This window comes from Ammospiza nelsoni, chromosome 23 (genome assembly GCF_027579445.1).
Source record: "Ammospiza nelsoni isolate bAmmNel1 chromosome 23, bAmmNel1.pri, whole genome shotgun sequence".
Classification (NCBI taxonomy): Eukaryota; Metazoa; Chordata; class Aves; order Passeriformes; family Passerellidae; genus Ammospiza; species Ammospiza nelsoni.
In genome coordinates this window covers 3,491,842-3,510,806 of record NC_080655.1, presented here as the reverse complement: position 1 = coordinate 3,510,806, position 18,965 = coordinate 3,491,842, and the positions used below count along the sequence as shown (strand labels likewise).

General features: G+C 49.3%; 1 protein-coding gene across 1 annotated transcript in view; it reads right to left on the bottom strand.

Moving 5' to 3' along the window:
• Positions 1-6,820: 6,820 nt before the first annotated feature.
• Positions 6,821-18,965, bottom strand: part of CDK18 (cyclin dependent kinase 18) — a 42,638-nt gene continuing 30,493 nt past the window's right edge. Inside the window, exons 5-16 of the mRNA XM_059487862.1 lie at positions 18,757-18,813; positions 17,134-17,248; positions 16,957-17,051; positions 16,822-16,884; positions 15,427-15,550; positions 15,223-15,343; positions 13,900-13,997; positions 12,252-12,357; positions 12,042-12,084; positions 11,056-11,146; positions 8,584-8,661; positions 6,821-6,855 (exon numbers count right to left, since the gene is read on the bottom strand). Of these exons, the coding sequence (XP_059343845.1) occupies positions 6,821-6,855; positions 8,584-8,661; positions 11,056-11,146; positions 12,042-12,084; positions 12,252-12,357; positions 13,900-13,997; positions 15,223-15,343; positions 15,427-15,550; positions 16,822-16,884; positions 16,957-17,051; positions 17,134-17,248; positions 18,757-18,813 (1,026 nt within the window). The remainder of the gene's footprint in view (positions 6,856-8,583; positions 8,662-11,055; positions 11,147-12,041; positions 12,085-12,251; positions 12,358-13,899; positions 13,998-15,222; positions 15,344-15,426; positions 15,551-16,821; positions 16,885-16,956; positions 17,052-17,133; positions 17,249-18,756; positions 18,814-18,965) is intronic.

Sequence of the window (18,965 nt, the reverse complement as noted above, 5' to 3'; positions counted from 1 at the left end):
CTTTAATTCCTTTTTTTTTTTTTCTTTCTGTGTAAGGAGAAAAAAAAGAAGCACAAAATAATCTGGGGAAAAAAAATAGAAACCTTATAAATTAAAAAAAGAGAAATATATAAATATATATAAATAAAAATATGATATATGATATATGATATATAGTATATAATATATAATATATAATATATAATATATAATATATAATATATAATATATAATATATAATATATAATATATAATATATAATATATAATATATAATATATAATATATAATATATAATATATAAATAGAAAAAAGAAAATCAGAATCTTTTTCATCTGAAAAATTAAAAATAGAAATGTTTTTCTATTCTATTTTTGTGAAATAGAAAATTTGAAATATTCTTATAAAATATAGTCCAGACACTGATAGATGGATAAAATCCTTTATTATTAATATTATTATTATTATTAATTTTTTTTGTACCTTTCCATTTATTCCAGAAAAACTTTCTCTCTCTCTCTCTATATATATATATATAAAATCATTACTTCTTTCGGAATAAATCCTTAAAATCATTTATTTTAAAACAAGTCTTTTGTTTGTACAGCACTAGTTAAATACATTTATTCTCAGTTTTCTGCCAAAAAATCACCCCAGAGAAATTCACAGCGTGGGATCCACCCCGGCCCCTTCCATCGATTTTTCCTGCTGGAGGATGAGCTGAGGATGGAGCAAGGCAATGAGGAAATGTGGAATTTTTATTATTTATGCTCAGACATGGCTCCAAAATCTGATTTTGGAGGGACATCCAAACCCCAAATCCAATTTTGCACCGAGTGCCCAGATGTGCAGCACAGCTGCAGAAAAACCCAAACAAAACCATTGGAAAACCTTGAGAAAACGCTCCTTAATTCCGCTTTTTTTTTTCATCTTTTGTGTGAAGAAAAAGGGAAAAAATGCATTTATTTTGTCCTGAATCTCCCAAACCCAAAGGAATTTTGTTGTTTGGATTTTCCGCGTGGAAGTGCTGGGCCAGGAAAGGAGGATCCGTGTGGGAATGCACAGCTCTGCCTCCAAGAGCTGTTTTTTTGTTGTTTTTGTCCCAAACCCTGATTTAATTCTATTCCTTCACCCATTCCACCAGCTGGTCAGACAAAAGAATACCAGGAATCCAAATTTCCTGAGGGCACAGCCAAAAATCTTTTTTTTTCTGGTAATAAAAAAAAGGGAAAAAATTCCAAGAAAACCCAGCGCGAGACAAAGCAACAATTTCCTTTTGCCTGCCCCTGCTCCTGGATGTGGTGGATGGCAGAATCCATGAAATGAGGGAGGAAAAAATGCTGGAAAACCACAGAAGTTCCCAACATTTTCATGAAAATTCCAAAAAACCTGGGAAATCCTGCCCAGGGATGGGGTTTTTTAAATGGATGGGGCTGGAATTTTATGCCAGGGTTGGAAAAAAGGGATTTAATTCCAGGATTAAATCTCCTCCTCAACCCAGCCTAAAAGGGCTGGAATTTTATGCCAGGGTTGGAAAAAAAGGGATTTAATTCCAGGATTAAATCTCCTCCTCAACCCAGCCTAAAAGGGCTGGAATTTTATGCCAGGGTTGGAAAAAAGGGATTTAATTCCAGGATTTAATCCCTGGTCTGTTTTGTTTTTTTTTTTTTTTTTTCCAGCTGTGGAGATCAGAGAGTGGCACCAAATATTTACACTCCAAATGGGAATCAGATATCCATGGGATAAATGGGGTTATCTGGAATTGGGAGCTGATCAGCAAAAGGGGGATTGGAACCCTCTGGAATTCTCTGGAATTCTGTAAACTTGGGGGGTTCTGGGCGTTGATTCCAGAGGGCAAAAAATCCTCCAAAAAAAATCTCACAAAAATTCCTTGGAAAAGCTGGGATTCTAAAGAAAGGAAAAAAGAGTTTAGGAGGGAAGAAATTCCCGTTTTCCCCAGGTTTTGGGAGTTGCCAAATATTGGGAATTCTCTCACAAGGTGGAAACCTTAACCCAAACCCAAATTTGAGGGAATTAAAGGGAAAAAGGGAAAGATTGTGCAAGGACAAACAGGATCCAGCAGGGTTTTCCCAATCCTGGGAATGCTGTCCTGGTTCCATGGGATTCTCCCGGCAGTTTGCCTTGATCTTCAGCAGGAATTTTTGGATCTGGATGTGAATTTCTCCCCCTGGGGATGTGGGGTGGCTCAGTGCCCTTGGAAATTCATTCCCAATCCCAGAGTTTGAAAATCTTGGGAAAATGCCCTTCAGTTCCATTTTTTTTCCATCTTTTTTGTAAGGAAGAAGGAAAAAAAAAATGGCATTATTTTGTCCTGAATGTCCAAAACCCAAAGGAATTTCGCTGTTTGGATGGTGGGAATGGGAAAAGTGAGCAGGAAAACGGAGCAGAGACAGGGCAGGGATGCCCAGGGAGGGTTCCTGCCCTGCTCCAGGCTTTTCCCAATCCTGGGAATGCTGTCCTGGTTCCATGGGATTCTCCCGGCAGTTTGCCTTGATCTTCAGCAGGAATTTTTGGATCTGGATGTGAATTTCTCCCCCTGGGGGTGTGGGGTGGCTCAGTGCCCTTGGAAATTCATTCTCAATCCCAGGGTTGGAAAACCTTGAGGAAAATGCCCTTTAATTCCATTTCCCCCGCCCCCCATCTTTTGTGTAAGGAAGAAGAAAAAAAAAACAAAAAAAAATTGCATTATTTTGTCCTGAATCTCCAAAACCCAAAGGAATTTCGCTGTTTGGATGGTGGGAATGGGAAAAGTGAGCAGGAAAACGGAGCAGAGACAGGGCAGGGAGGCCCAGGGAGGGTTCCTGCCCCGCTCCAGGCTCTGGGAACAGCAGAATTCCTCAGCCAGGCACTGACGGAGCCGAGTCCTTGTCCAGGTCCTGGCAGGAACACTGGGAAGGGCAGCTCTGGTGCCAAGGAGGGAAATTCCTTTGTGGGAGGGAAGGTGGCACTGGGAGAGCTACAGGAAAACCAGGAGGGACCAGGAAAGAATGGAACCGGAAAAAGAAGGAACCAGGAGAGACCAGGAAAATAGGAAATCAGGAAAAGAAGGAATCAGGAAGGACAAGGAAAACAGGAGGGACCAGGAAAGAATGGAACCGGAAAAAGAAGGAACCAGGAAAAGAGAGAACTGGGAAAAAAGGGAACCAGGAGGGACCAGGAAAAAATGGAACCGAAAAAAGAAGGAACCAGGAGAGACCAGGGGGGAAAAAAGGAATTGGGAAAAGAGGGAATCAAGAAGGATCAGGAAAGAAGGGAACCAGGAGAGATCAGGAAAAGAAGGAGTCAGGAAAAAGGGAACCAGAAAAAAAAGGGAATCAAGAGGGACCAGGGAAAAATGGAATCCAGGAAAGACCAGGAAAAGAGGGAAGCAGGAAGGACCAGGAAAAAATGGAACCGAAAAAAGAAGGAACCAGGAGAGACCAGGGGGGAAAAAAGGAATTGGGAAAAGAGGGAATCAAGAAGGATCAGGAAAGAAGGGAACCAGGAGAGATCAGGAAAAGAAGGAGTCAGGAGGGACCAGGAAAAAGGGAACGAGAAAAAAAAGGGAATTGAGAGGGACCAGGGAAAAATGGAACCAGGAAAAGACCAGGAAAAGAGGGAAGCAGGAAGGACCAGGAAAAAATGGAACCGGAAAAAGAAGGAACCAGGAGAGACCAGGAAAATAGGAAATCAGGAAAAGAAGGAATCAGGAAGGACAAGGAAAACAGGAGGGACCAGGAAAAAAGGAATCGGGAGAAGAGGGAACCAAGAGAGATCAGGAAAAGAATGAACCAGGAAGGACCAGGAAAAGAGAGAACTGGGAAAAAAGGGAACCAGGAGGGACCAGGAAAAGAAGGAGTCAGGAGAGATCAGGAAAAGAGGGAATCAGCAAAGACCAGGAAAAGAAGGAACCAAGAGAGACCAGGAAAAGAAGGAATCAGGAGAGACCTGGGAAAAAATGGAACCAGGAGAACACAGAAAAAGAGGGACCAGGAAAAGAGGGAACCAGGAGGGACCAGGAAAAGAAAGAACCAGGAGAGACCTTGAAAAAAGGGAATCAAGAGAGACCAGGAAAAAATGGATCTAGGAAGGACCAGGAAAAGAGGGAGCCAGAAAAAGAAGGAATCGGGAGGGACTAGGAAAAAATGGAACCAGGAAAAGAGGGAATCAGGAGGCACCAGGAAAAGAAGGAACCAAGAGAGACCAGGAAAAAAAGGGAATCAGGAGAGATCAGGAAAAGAGGGAACCAGAAAAAGAGGAAATCAGGAGGGACCAGGAAAAGAGGAAACCAAGAGAGGTCAGGAAAAAGGGGAATCAGGAGGGACCAGGAAAAAAGGGAACTAGGAGGGACAAGAAAAACAGGGAATCAGGAAAGACCAGGAAAAGAGGGAATCAGGAGGGACCAGGAAAAGAGGAAACCAAGAGAGACCTGGAAAAAATGGAACCAGGAGAACCCAGGAAAAGAGGGAACCAGGAAAAGGAAGAACCAGGAGAGACCAGGAAAAAAGGAAATCGGGAGACATCAGGAAAAAAGGGAGCCAGGAAAAGAAGGAAACAGAAGTGACCAGGAAAAGAGGGAACCAGAAAAAGAGAGAATCGGGAGGGACCAAGAAAATGGAATCAGGAGGGACCAAGAAGAGAAAGAACCAGAAGGGACCAGGAAAAAAGGGAATGAGAAAAAGAGGGAAGCAGGAAAACAGGGAACTAAGAGAGGCCAGGAAAATAAGGAATCAGGAAAGACCAGGAAAAGAGGGAATCAGGAAGGACCAGGAAAAAAAGGAATCAAGCAAGAGAGATCAGGAAAAAAAAGGAACCAGGAAAAGAGGGAACCAGGAAAAGAAGGAATCAGGAGGGACCAGGAAAAGAAGGAATCAGGAAGGACCAGGAAAAAAAAAAGGAATCAAGCAAGAGAGATCAGGAAAAAAAGGGAACCATGAAAAGAGGGAACCAGGAAAAGAAGGAATCAGGAGAGATCAGGAAAAGAGGGAATCAGGAAGGACCAGGAAAAAAGGGACTCAAGCAAGAGAGATCAGGAAAAAAAAGGAACCAGGAAAAGAAGGAATCAGGAGGGACCAGGAAAAAAAGAAACCAGGAGGGACCAGGAAAAAAGGGAACCAGGAGAACCCAGAAAAAGAGGGAACCAGGAAAAGAAGGAATCAGGAAAAGAGGGCACCAGGAGGCACCAGGAAGCCGCGGCCCCAAACGCGTCACTGGGGTCTGGGGCTGTTCCTGCTCTTCCCCGTGCCCTGGAATCAATTAGGGAACAATCGGGGCTGGAAACCCCGGGAAGGGAACAGAGCAGGGCTGGGCAAAGCTCAGACAATGCGGAGGCTGCAGACTGGGCTGGGCTGGCACCGGGGGCTCCGGGCACTGCCAGCCCCGGGGGAAGCTCCAGGATAATTTTCCTTCCCATGGAGCTTTTCCCAAGGATGGCTGCAGGAATCACTCCCTGCTCCAGGAGGGAACAGCCCCACCGAGAGCTGGAGCAAAGTGCCAGTCCCAGTCCCGGGTGCCAGTCCCAGTCCCGGGTGCCAGTCCCAGTCCCGGGTGCCAGTCCTGGTCCCGGGTGCCAGTCCCAGGTGCCAGTCCTGGTCCCAGTTTGGGCACAGGAACATCCCAGTTTGGGAACAAGGACATCCCAGTTTGGGAGCAGGGACATCCCAGTTTGGGCACAAGGATATCCCAGTTTGGGAGCAGAGTTATCCCAGTTTGGGAACAAGGATATCCCAGTTTGGGCACAGGAACGTCCCAGTTTGGGAGCAGGAACATCCCAGTTTGGGAGCAGGGACATCCCAGTTTGAGAGCAGAGTTATCCCAGTTTGGGAGCAGAGTTATCCCAGTTTGGGAACAAGGATATCCCAGTTTGGGAGCAAGGATATCCCAGTTTGAGAGCAGGGACATCCCAGTCTGGGAGCAGGAACAAATTCCACAAATCCCCTCTCTGAGCCCCTCAAACCCCATAAATCCCCATCTTGAGCCTGAAAACCCCACAAATCCTCACCCTGAGTACCCAAACCCCACAAATCCCAACCCTGAGCCCCCAAACCCCTCAAACCCCCACTCTGAGCCTCCTAATCCCAACTCTGACCCCTCAAACCTCACAAATCCGCACTCTGAGCCCCCCAAACGCCAAAAATCCCCATCCTGAGCCTCCAAATCTCGCAAATCCTCATTCTGAGTCCCCAAACCCCACAAATCCCCACTCTGAGCTCCCAAATCCTTACCCAGAGCCCCCAAATCCCCACTTTGAGCCCCTCAAATCCCATAAATCCCCACTCTGATCCCCCCAAACCCCACAAATCGCCACCCCAAACCCCTCCCAGGTCATGGCAGGCGTTGGCATCTCCTCCCTGGGGCTGCTCTCAGTGGGGACACCCCCAAACAAAGGGGGGGACAATGCCCCAGGTGCGTGCAGGGGGCTTTGGGAGCTGCTCCCGAGGATTTGGGAGCTGCTCCCGGGGGTTTTGGGGGTTTGGGAGCTGCTCCCGGGGGTTTTGGGGGTTTGGGAGCTGCTCCCGGGGGTTTTGGGGGTTTGGGAGCTGCTCCCGAGGATTTGGGAGCTGCTCCCGGGGGTTTTGGGGGTTTGGGAGCTGCTCCTGAGGGTTTGGGAGCTGCTCCCGAGGGTTTTGGGGGTTTGGGAGCTGCTCCCGGGGGTTTGGGAGCTGCTCCCGGGGGTTTTGGGGGTTTGGGAGCTGCTCCCGGGGGTTTTGGGGGTTTGGGAGCTGCTCCCGGGGGTTTTGGGGTCCTGCTGGAGCCGGGAATTGTGCCCAGGGCAGGGTTGGAGCCGCTCCTTTCCCAGCGTTTCCGTCTCCACGGCAGCCGGGGCGACGCCAAATCCCAGTTCAGAAGATGCTCTGCCTCCTGTTCTTGCCGCGGGCTGGGGAGGGCACACGGACAGGGGGCTCAGGTGTGCCCAGGTGTGCCCAGGTGTGCCCCAGGTGTGCCCCAGGTGCTCCCAGTGCCAGGCCAGGCCGTGCCCAGCAGTCCTAATGCGGTGTCCCCGAAAAATCAGGGGGTGCAGGGCAGCTTGTCCGAGCTAAGGTGCATTTCCAGTAACTTCTGCCTGAGGCAAACCCCACAAATCCCCACCCTGAGCCCCCAAATCCCCATCCTGAGCCCCCCAAACCCCACAAATCCCCATCCTGAGCCCCCAAACCCCACAAATCTCCACTCTGAGCCCCCAAACCCCACAAACCCCACAAATCCCCACCCTGAGCCCCCAAATCCCCACCCTGAGGCCCACAAATCCCACAAATCCCCACCCTGAGCTCCCAAACCCCACAAATCCCCACCCTGAGCCCCCCAAACCCCACCCTGAGCCCCCCAAACCCCACAAATCCCCACCCTGAGCCCCCAAACCCCCACCCTGAGCCCTCCCCAAACCCCCCAATCCCCATCCTGAACCACAAAACCCCACAAATCCCCACTCCGGGGAGGGCATTCCCAGCCCGGGCATTGCCAGCTGTGCCCCAGGATGCCCAGATGTGCCAGCAAAGATGCCCAGGGGTGATTTTTGGGCAGGGACACAGAGGGGGGACACAGAGAGGGGATCAGGGGGTGCTGGGGAGGGGATTCTGAGCGTGGGCATTGCCAGCTGTGCGTGCCCCAGGATGCCCAGATGTGCCACCAGGGGTGGTTGGTGGATGGGTGAGGTGACAAGGAGCGGGATTGGGAATTTGCTGCCCCAGCCTGACAGCAGCGGGCGGAGGTGCCAGCCCTGCCCATGCCCATCCCCTGCCCATCCCATGCCCATGCCCTGCCCATCCCCTGCCCATGCCCTGCCCATGCCCTGCCCATCCCATGCCCATGCCCTGCCCATCCCATGCCCATGCCCTGCCCATCCCCTGCCCATCCCATGCCCATGCCCTGCCCATGCCATGCCCATGCCCTGCCCATGCCGTGCCCATGCCCTGCCCATGCCCATCCCATGCCCTGCCCATGCCCTGCCCATCCCCTGCCCATCCCCTGCCCATGCCCTGCCCATCCCATGCCATGCCCATGCCCTGCCCATCCCCTGCCCATGCCTTGCCCATCCCCTGCCCATGCCCTGCCCATGCCCTGCCCATCCCCTGCCCATCCCATGCCCATGCCCTGCCCATCCCCTGCCCATCCCCTGCCCATCCCCTGCCCATGCCGTGCCCATGCCGTGCCCATGCCCTGCCCATCCCCTGCCCATCCCCTGCCCATGCCCTGCCCATGCCCTGCCCATGCCATGCCCATGCCATGCCCATGCCCTGCCCATGCCATGCCCATCCCATGCCCATGCCATGCCTATCCCATGCCCTGCCCATGCCCTGCCCATCCCCTGCCCATCCCATGCCCATGCCCTGCCCATCCCATGCCCATCCCCTGCCCATGCCATGCCCATGCCCTGCCCATGCCCTGCCCATCCCATGCCCATGCCCTGCCCATGCCGTGCCCATGCCGTGCCCATGCCCTGCCCATGCCCTGCCCATCCCATGCCCATCCCCTGCCCATGCCCTGCCCATCCCCTGCCCATCCCCTGCCCATGCCGTGCCCATGCCGTGCCCATGCCCTGCCCATGCCCTGCCCATCCCATGCCCATCCCATGCCCATGCCCTGCCCATGCCCTGCCCAGCCATACCCGAGTGCTGGAAGGCCGAGCCGCGGTGCCCGGGGTCCTTCTGCAGCTGGATCTCCTTCAGGGAGAAGATGGAGGCAGCTGGGCAGGGAGGGCACAGACACACGGTCAGGGCTGGCACAGCGGGCACTGCCACGGGCAGCTGCTGGCACTGCCCAGCCCGTCCCGTCCCACACAAATTACTTTTATTTTTATTTTTATTTTATTTTTTATTTTATTTTTTATTTTATTTTTAATTTTATTTTTATTTTTATTTTTAATTTTATTTTTAATTTTTATTTTTATTTTTATTTTTAATTTTTATTTTTATTTTTAATTTTATTTTTAATTTTTATTTTTATTTTTAATTTTAATTTTATTTATTTTAATTTTAATTTTTTAAATTTTATTTTAAATTTTTTTAATTTAAATTTTATTTTTATTTTATTTTTATTTTTATTTTTATTGTTGCAGTAGAAGTAGCATTTGTGGTTACTATATTATTATTATTATCATTAATTTTTAATTATTATTAGTAGTAGTATTTATGGTTGTTGTTATTATATTAGTAGTAGTGCTGTCCATTATTATTATTATTGCTAGCATTATTAGTAATTATTATTATTATTAGTAGTAGTAGTAGCAGCAGCAGCATTCATGGATATTGTTATTAGTAGTACCATTAGCAGAATTAGTGTTTTTATTATTTATTATTATTTATTAATTATATTATTATTATTATTATTATTATTATTATTATTATTATTATTATTATTATTATTATTATTATTATTATATTAGTGTTTATTATTTTTATTAATTTATTAGTAGTAATATTAATATTATTAGCATTATTAGTAATTATGGTTCTTATTATAATATTATTAATAGTAGTAGCATTTATGAGTATTATTATTATTACTATTATTATTTTAATTTTTATTAGTAGTAGTATTTATGGTTCTTATTATAATTATAATATTATTATTAGTAGCAGTGTTTATTATTATTACTTATTATTAGTAGTAGCAATAATAAAGTATTATTAGCATTATTAGTATTTAAGGTTCTTATTATTATTATAATATTTGTTATTGGTAGTAGTAGCAGCTATTATTATTATTACTATTATTATCATCATAATTATATTTAATTTTATTTTTTATTATTATTATTAGTATTTTTGTTATTTTTGTTATAATATTGTTATTAGTAGTCGTGTTTATTATTATTAATTAGTATTATTAGCAGTAGCATTTTTAGTATTCATTGTTATTATTATTATATTTTATTATTATTATTATTATTAGTAGCATTTGTGGGTATTATTATTAGTATTTATTATTATTATTTTTATTATTATTTTAAAATTTATTTTATTTTATTAGTAGTAGTGTTATTTATGGTTCTTATTATAATTATAATATTATTATTATTATTAGTGTGTATTATTTTTTAAATTAGTGGTAGTAGCAATAATATAGTATTATTAGCATTATTATTATTTATGGGTCTTATTATTATAATATTATTAATAGCAGCAGCATTTATGAGTATTATTATTACTATTATTATAATAATTTTAATTATTAATAGTAGTATTTATGGGTCTTATTATTTCAATTATAATACTATTAGTAGTAGTGTTTATTTTTATTATTATTAGTCATAGTAATAGTAGTATTATTAGCATTATTAGTATTTATGGTTCTTATAATTGCTAAAATTATTATTATTATTATTATTATTATTATTATTATTATTATTATTATTATTATTATTATTATTACTATTATTACTATTATTATTATTTGCGCTGCAGAGGCACCGCTGAGAGATCAGGGAGGTGCCTGCAGCCCCTGTTTTACCCTTTTTCCCCATTTTTCCCCATTTTTACCCATTTTTCCTCATTTTTGGGTGACTCACTGTCAGGCAGGAGGTGCCTGCAGCCCCTGTTTTACCCGTTTTACCAATTTTTACCCATTTTTCCCCATTTTTCCCCATTTTCCCCCATTTTTCCCCATTTTTCCCCATTTTTCCCCATTTTTCCCCATTTTTCCCCATTTTGGGGTGACTCACTGTCAGGCAGGAGGTGCCTGCAGCCCCTGTTTTACCCTTTTTCCCCATTTTTCCCCATTTTTCCTCATTTTTCCTCATTTTTGGGGTGACTCACTGTCAGGCAGGAGGTGCCTGTAGCCCCTGTTTTACTCTTTTTACCCATTTTTCCCCATTTTTCCCCATTTTGGGGTGACTCACTGTCAGGCAGGAGGTGCCTGCAGCCCCTGTTTTCCCCATTTTTCCCCATTTTTCCCCATTTTTCCCCATTTTGGGGCACTCACTGTCAGGCAGGAGGTGCCTGCAGCACCTGTTTTATCCTTTTTACCCATTTTTCCCCATTTTTGGGGTGACTCACTGTCAGGCAGGAGGTGCCTGCAGCCCCTGTTTTACCCTTTTTCCCCATTTTTCCCCATTTTTCCCCATTTTTGGGGCACTCACTGTCAGGCAGGAGGTGCACGCGCTCCCCCAGGCTCCTGAAGTAGGGGTGCTGCAGCGCGGCCTCGGCTGAGATCCGGCCCTTGGCCCTGTACTGCACAAGGCCCCAGAGAAAAACAGAAACACTCAGTCACGGCGCACATCTGGGCACCTCTCTACACCCACACCACACATCTGGGCACCTCTCTACATCCACACCACACATCTGGGCACCCCTGTACCTTTACACCATCGATCTGGGCACCTCTCTACATTTACACCACACATCTGGGCACCCTTGTACCTTGTACGTTCAACTCACACATCTGGGCACCTCTCAACATTATTATCACACACCTGGGCACCCCTGCAAATTTATATCACACATCTGGGCACCTGTTTACATTCACCTCACACATCTGGGCCCCCCTGCAAATTTATATCACACATCTGGGCACCTGTTTACATTCGCCTCACACATCTGGGCACCCCTGCAAATTTATATCACACATCTGGCCACCTGTTTACATTCACCTCACACATCTGGGCCCCCCTGCAAATTTATATCACACATCTGGGCACCCCTGTACATTCGCCTCACACAACTGGGCACCCCTGCGAATTTATATCACACATCTGGGCACCTGTTTACATTCGCCTCACACTCCTGGGCACCCCTGCAAATTTATATCACACATCTGGGCACCCCTGTACATTCGCCTCACACATCTGGGCACCCCTGCGAATTTATATCACACATCTGGGCACCTGTTTACATTCACCTCACACATCTGGGCACCCCTGCACATTTCCACCGCACATTTCCTCTCTGCATTTATACACCTACATTTATACACCTCTCCACATTTCTGTCACACTTCTGGGCCCCCCTGCCCATCCCAGCAGTGCCACCCGCCCGCCCCGTGGCACTGCCCTGCTCCAGGTGCCCCTTCCCTTCCCTTTTCCCCTTTCCCCTTTTTTCCCCTTTTTTCCCCTTTCCCAGCACCCACCAGCAGCAGATTTGTCAGCAGGTCGACGCCTTCCGAGTCCAGCCTGGGAGAGAGGGGAAACAAAACCAAAACTGCCCCAGGGCTGCACCCAGGAGGCTGCAACGACCACAGGGAGGAGGCACGAGTGGCACTGCAGCCTCGAAAGGAGCCTGGGCTGCCCCTTCCACCCCTCGAACGCCCCCAGTTTTCTCTGTCCTGCCCCCGGGGTACCTTGGGGCGTGATTGATCAGGGGCTGGGCTCGGTACTGGCTGAAGTTGTAAGCCTTGAACTCCTCGTTGGACGTTATCCCAGGCCAGGTGTCCTCTGTGGGGGTTCCTGTGGGGGACAGGGGGACCTCCATGGGCTCTGGGTGGGATGGAACATCCAGGAGTGTGGGGCTGTCCCCGGAGAGGGCGCTGATGTGCCCAGGGGGTGGCAGTGCCAGCAGGGAGCTGCTCATCCTTACACCTGTGCCAACCTGGAGGGGCTGCAGGCAGCTTCTGTCCGTGCCAGCTGACCCCTGCCCACCCCTGTCCATGCCAGCTGACCCCTGCCCACCCCAGCCATGTGTGCCCATGTCAGCCCATTCCTGTTTCATCTCACCCCTTCCCATCCCATCCCACCCCTTTCCATTCCTGCCCATCTCATCCCACTCCACCCCATTCCTTTTCCCTCCGTCCCACCTCATCCCACCCCATCCCTGTTCTCTTCTTCCCATCCCACCCCCTCCCATCCCTGTTTGTTCCTGTCCACCTCATCCCACCCCTATTCCCTCCTTCCTGTTGCATCCCACCTTATCCCTGTTGATCCCATTCCACCCCACCCCTTTTCCCTCCTTCCTACCGCATCCCACTTCATCCCTGCTCATTCCTCTGCACCCCATCCTATCCCTGTTCCCTTCTTCCCACCCCATCCCTGTTCATTCCTGTCTATCCCATCCCATTATCCCATCCTATTATCCCATTCCATCCCATCCCAACCCATCCCAGTCCATTCCTTCCCTTTTGCTTCCTTCCTACCCCATCCCATCCCATCCCATCCCATCCCATCCCATCCCATCCCATCCCATCCCATCCCATCCCATCCCAGTTCATTCCTGTCCACCTCATCCCTGTTCCCTCCTTCCCATGGATCCCATCCCATCCCATTATCCCATCATCCCACCCCGCCCTACCCCGTTCTGCTCCCGCTCCCGGTGCGGTTCCCGTTCCCATCCCTGTTCCCGTTCCCATCTCCATCCCCATCCCCATTCCTGTTCCCGTTCCCGCTCCTGTTTCCATTCCCGTTCCGCTCCTATTCCCGCTCCCGCTCCCGGTGCGGTTCCCGCTCCCATTCCCATTCCCGCTCCCGGTGCGGTTCCTGCTCCCGTTCCCGGGCCGGCAGTGCCCCCGCGCGGAGAGCGGGCTCGGCGCTCGCTCCCGTTCTCGTTCCCATTCCCGTTCCCAGTGCGGTTCCCAGTGCGGTTCCTGCTCCCGTTCCTATTCCTGTTCCCGCTCCCATTCCCGTTCCCGGGCCGCCAGTGCCCCCGCGCGGGGAGCGGGCTCAGCGCACGGCGCTCCCGTTCCCGTTCCCGGTGCGGTTCCCGTTCCCGTTCCGGTTCCCATTCCTGCTCCCGTTCCCGTTCCCGGTGCGGTTCCTGCTCCCGTTCCCGGGCCGGCAGTGCCCCCGCGCGGGGAGCGGGCTCGGCGCTCGCTCCCGTTCCCGTTCCCATTCCCAGTGCGGTTCCCGCTCCCGTTCCCGTTCCCATTCCCGTTCCCAGTGCGGTTCCCGCTCCCGTTCCCATTCCCATTCCCGTTCCCGTTCCCGGTGCGGTTCCCGCTCCCGTTCCCGTTCCCGGGCCGGCAGTGCCCCCGCGCGGGGAGCGGGCCCGGCGCTCACCCAGCAGGCGGAAGATGAGGTGCAGCTCCTCCTTCACCGTGGAGCCCGGGAACATCGGCCGGCCCGTCACCATCTCGTAGTGGATGCAGCCGACACCCCTGCAGGGCAGGGGACAGCCGGGGTCACGGGGGACAAACCCCGGGGTCACGGGGGACAAACCCCGCGGGTGGAGTGGGATCGGCTCCGGGAGGAGGAACCGCTCCCAGCGGGGTGGGGATGGCACGGAGCGACCCCGAGTCCCAGGGGACGGGGAAACTGCGATGGGGACAGGGAAATCTGCACTGGGAGAGTCCCAAAGACATGGAAACTTCTGGGAGAGTTATGGTGACGTGGGGACAGCGAAATCTGCACTGGGAGAGCCTGGGGACATGGGGACAGCGAAATCTGCACTGGGAGAGCCTGGGGACATGAGGACAGGGAAAACTGCACTGGGAGAGTCCCAAAGACATGGAAACTTCTGGGAGAGTTATGGTGACGTGGGGACAGGGAAATCTGCACTGGGAGAGCCTGGGGACATGGGGACAGCGAAATCTGCACTGGGGACAGGAAAGTCTGCACTGGGAGAGCCCCAAGGACAGGGAAACTGTTCTGGGAGAGTTATGGGGACATGGGGACAGGGAAAACTGCACTGGGAGAGCTTTGGGGACAGGGAGAAGAGCACTGGGAGAGCCCTGGGGACATGGGGACAGGGAAACTGTTCTGGGAGAGCCCCAAGGACATGGGGACAGGGAAATCTGCACTGGGAGAGCCCTGGGGATGGGGAAACTGCTCTGGGAGAGCCTGAGGACATGGGGACAGGAAAAACTGCTCTGGGGACAGGGAAATCTGCACTGGGAGAGCTCCGGGGACAGGGAAAATTGCTCTGGAAGAGCCCCAAACCCTCTGGTGTAAAAAGCCTCAGGGGACAGGGGAAACAGATTTGGAAAAGCCCCCAAAGCTCTGCTGTCAACAGAACCAGGGGACAGGGAAATCTGCACTGGGAGAGCCCTGGGGACAGGGAAACTGTTCTGGGAGAGCCCTGGGGACATGGGGACAGGGAAATCTGCAATGGGACACGGAAATCTGCAATGGGACAGCCTGGGGACAGGGAAACTGTTCTGGGAGAGCCCTTGGGGCAGGGAAAATCTGCTCGGGGAGAGCCCCAAACCCTCTGGTGTAAAAAGCCTCAGGAGACAGGTAAAACAGCTCTGGGAGAGCCCTGGGGACAGTGAAAACATCCCCGGGAGAGCCCCCCCACCCCTGTTGTAGCCAACGCGGTGAGGATGAGGATGGAAAGGCCCGACCCCTCCTGGCGAGCCGCGGGGCAGCTCGGTGGGTGCTCACCACATGTCGATGGGCGTGGAGTACTCGGTGGAGCCCAGCAGGACATCGGGGGGCCGGTACCACAGCGTCACCACCTCGTTGGAGTAGGTTTTGGTGGGGACAGACTTGGCCCTGGCTAACCCTGAGGGCGGCAGGGACACACATCGAGGAGCTGCTCCCCCTTTTTATCCCAATCCTGCACCGTCCCTGGGGGGCTTCACCTACCAAAATCAGCCAGCTTGAGCTCCCCCCGCTCGTTGATGAGCAGGTTCTGGGGTTTGAGGTCTCGGTGCAGGATTTTCCTGCCGTGGCAATAAGCCAGGCCACGGAGCAGCTGGAACATGAAGATCTGCGGGGAGGAGGAGAAATGTCACAGAGATATTTTACAAAAAAAATCCTTTCATTAGGATTCTTCTCCTGAGAGGCCTCAGAAATGAAATGTGAACAATGGTTATCTGCTGCTGTGGAATGCAACAGGTGCATCTGTGATTGGTCTCGTGTGATTATTTTTTTAATTAATGGCCAATCATAGTCAGCTGTGTTGGGACTCTGAGCAGTCACAAGATTTTACTGTCATTCCTTCCTTTTCCAGCCTTCTGATGTCTCCTTTCTCTTTTCTTTAGTATAGTTTTAATATGTCACTTTCATAATATAATATAATATAATGCAATATAATGCAATATAATATAATATAATGTAATGTAATGTAATGTAATGTAATATAATATAATATAATGCAATATAATATCTATCATAAAATAAGAAATCAGCCTTCTGAAACATGGAGTCAAGATTCTCATCTCTTCCCTCGTCCTGGGGACCCACAAGCACCACCACAGAGGAGGAGGAGGAGGAGGAGGAGGAGGAGGAGGAAGGTGCATTTAGGACTAAAACTCAACCTGCCTTGAGGAATTTGGATGTCGTGGGCAGGAAAGACCCCTCGGAACTGAGTTCTGGGAAAGGGTCACGGGATGGGACGAGTGAAATGTGAATGTGCAGCGATTTCATTTAGGGTGGAAACGCTGGGGGAGCCTCAGAAAAAGGGCAAAAGGAGCAAGAACTGGAGGGATCTCCAGCCTCAGAAAGGGGAAAAGGAGCAAAGACTCAAGGGTGAGGGGATCTTCAGACTCAGAAAAGGCAAAAGGAGCAAGAACTGGAGGGTGGAGTGATCTCCAGGCTCAGAAAGGACAAAGGGAGCAAGAACTGAAGGGTGAGGGGTTCTTCAGCCTCAGAAAGGGGAAAAGGGAGCAAGGACTGAAGGGTGAAGGAATCTTCAGCCTCAAAATGGGCAAAGGGAGCGGGAACTGAAGGGATATCCAGCCTCAGAAAGGCGAAATGGAGCAAGAACTGGAGGGTGAGGGGATCTCCAGCCTCAGGGCAAAGGGAGCAGAAACTGGAGAGCAAGAGGATCTCCAGCCCCAGAAAGGGGAAAAGGAGCAGGAACCGAAGGGATCTCCAGCCCCAGAAAGGGGAAAAGGAGCAGGAACCGAAGGGATCTCCAGCCTCAGAAAGGGCAAAGGGAGCAGGAACTGAAGGGTGAAGGGATCTCCAGCCTCTCCCAGCCCCAAACCGCCCCGGCCAGGACGAGGAGCAGGGAAGAGGGCCCCGCACGCCCCTCACCTTCACGTTGTGCACGCTCATCAGGTTCCCGCAGTTCTCCAGGTACTGCTTGAGGTCGTTGTCCTGCGGGGGGAGGGACGCGTCAGTCTGTCCTTCCCTCGCCCGCCCAGCCCCCAGAGGAGCCCCCAGACCCACCAGGTACTCGAAGACGAGCGTGAGGCAGCGCTCGGTGTGGATGATGTCGTGCAGGGTGACGATGTTGGCGTGCTTGAGGTTCTTGAGCAGCGACACTGCGGGGACAGCGGGGCTGAGCGGGGTCACAGCCACCCCAAATCCCTCTGGGAGCCCAAGGAAAGCCCTTCCCAGCCTCACCTTCCCGGATGGCCGTGCAGGGAGCGCCCTCCTCGTGCTCCAGGCGGATTTCCTTCAGCGCCACCAGGTTCTCTGTCAGCTTGCTGCGGCCCTTGAACACCGTGGCGTAGGTGCCCTGGGGACATGGCGCAGACAGCTTGTCATGAAAAATCCCTTCCTTAGGGTTTTTCTCTTCCTGAGAAGCTGAGAGGCCTCAGGAACAATGTGTAAACATTAATTACGCGCTGCTGTGGAATGCAACAGGTGCATCTGTGATTGGTCTCATAAAATTGTTTCTAATTAATGGCAAATCACAGCCCTGCTAGCTCAGACTCTCTGTCCAAGACACAAACCTTTGTTATCATTCCTTTCCATTCTTAGCCAGCCTTCTGATGAAACCTTTTCTTCTATTATTTTAGTACAGTTTTAATGTAATATATAATAAAATAATAAATCAGCCTTCTGAAACACGGAGCCAGATCCTCGTCTCTTCCCTCATCCTGAGACCCCTGTGAACAGCGTCACAGGGACATTTCCCAGTGCGAGGAATGCTGGGTTTGTCTTTACAAACAAGGATTAATTCAATTTTGCAAAACCCCTCCTCTGCTCCCTGCCCATTCCCCTCCATCTGCTGTCACAGCAACAATCAGGAAACGTCCCCTGTATGAAAATAACATGTATTCATTCAACTGGACCAAATATTTTTGAACTTCCTCGTTTGCCAAGCAAATTTTAATCAAGGAAAGCAAAGGTCTGGCTGAATGGAGGATGAGAACCTGCTGGAAATGACATTTTGGGTGAATTTGTGCTGGTTGCCACAGGTGGAACAAAAACAAAGCTGGGTAAAAGGTGCAGCCTGCAAACCAGCAGCTCTGAGAGCAGTGGGTCAAACTCTTTGTCATATTTGATGTAAAATCAGAGGTGAATCCACAACCTGGACACTTCCAGTGTGAGAGGAATGACAGATTTGTATTTCCAAACAAGCTGTGGGTAGATAAAACCAGCACTGAGAGATAAACAATGGGAAGGATTCCACTGCTTGATGAATGGTAAAAGGTATTTGATTTTACAAATAAAGTTTAGCTTTGCTGATAAATGAAATTGGATATTGAAAGGTGAAAGAAACAATGGGGAAAACCCCTAAATTCCATAAGAATTAAAAATGAAAAGGGAGGGTTATAGGGGAATTAGAGGGTTAGGGAATATAGGGAATATAGAGGATTAGAGGGGAATCATTGGTATCAGGTGTTTTGGGAAGTCTGAACCTCTCAAATACCTCAGAAATGGGGAAAGAGAGAAGGGAAATGTGGCTGGAAATTGGGATAAAAAGGAGGCTGCATCCTCCAAAAATTTGGGAGATCCCAGGGAAATGCCCCATGGCCTCTCCCTTTATTCAAATAAAGTCAAGATTCCTCTGTGTCTCCTTTTTGGCCATAAATCTCTGATGTTTGTGGATTAATTTTCCTAACACCAGCGTGGCACAGCACTGGCGTGTCCAAAACATTTGGAGGAAGGACCATTCGAGGTGGCAGCACCAGGTCTGAGCTCCACAAGAAAAACTTGCTCTGGAAATTTCTGGATATTGAAGATTTTTGCCCTTTGAATTTCATTGAATTCCTTCCAGGGGTGTCACAGATTACTCACCTCTCCCAGTTTGTCCAGTTTAACGTAGGTTTCCAGCTTCCCAAAGCCAATGTCTGACTGTGAGAGAGAAAGGAAAACATCACTGGGGAGGAGGGAACCTCATCCAGGGATGGCTTCACCTCCAGAAGGGTTTCCAGGGACACTGGGCAGTGACAATTTTTGGGATTTTTACTCCATTTGCTGCCCAAATGGGAAGGATTCCACTGATT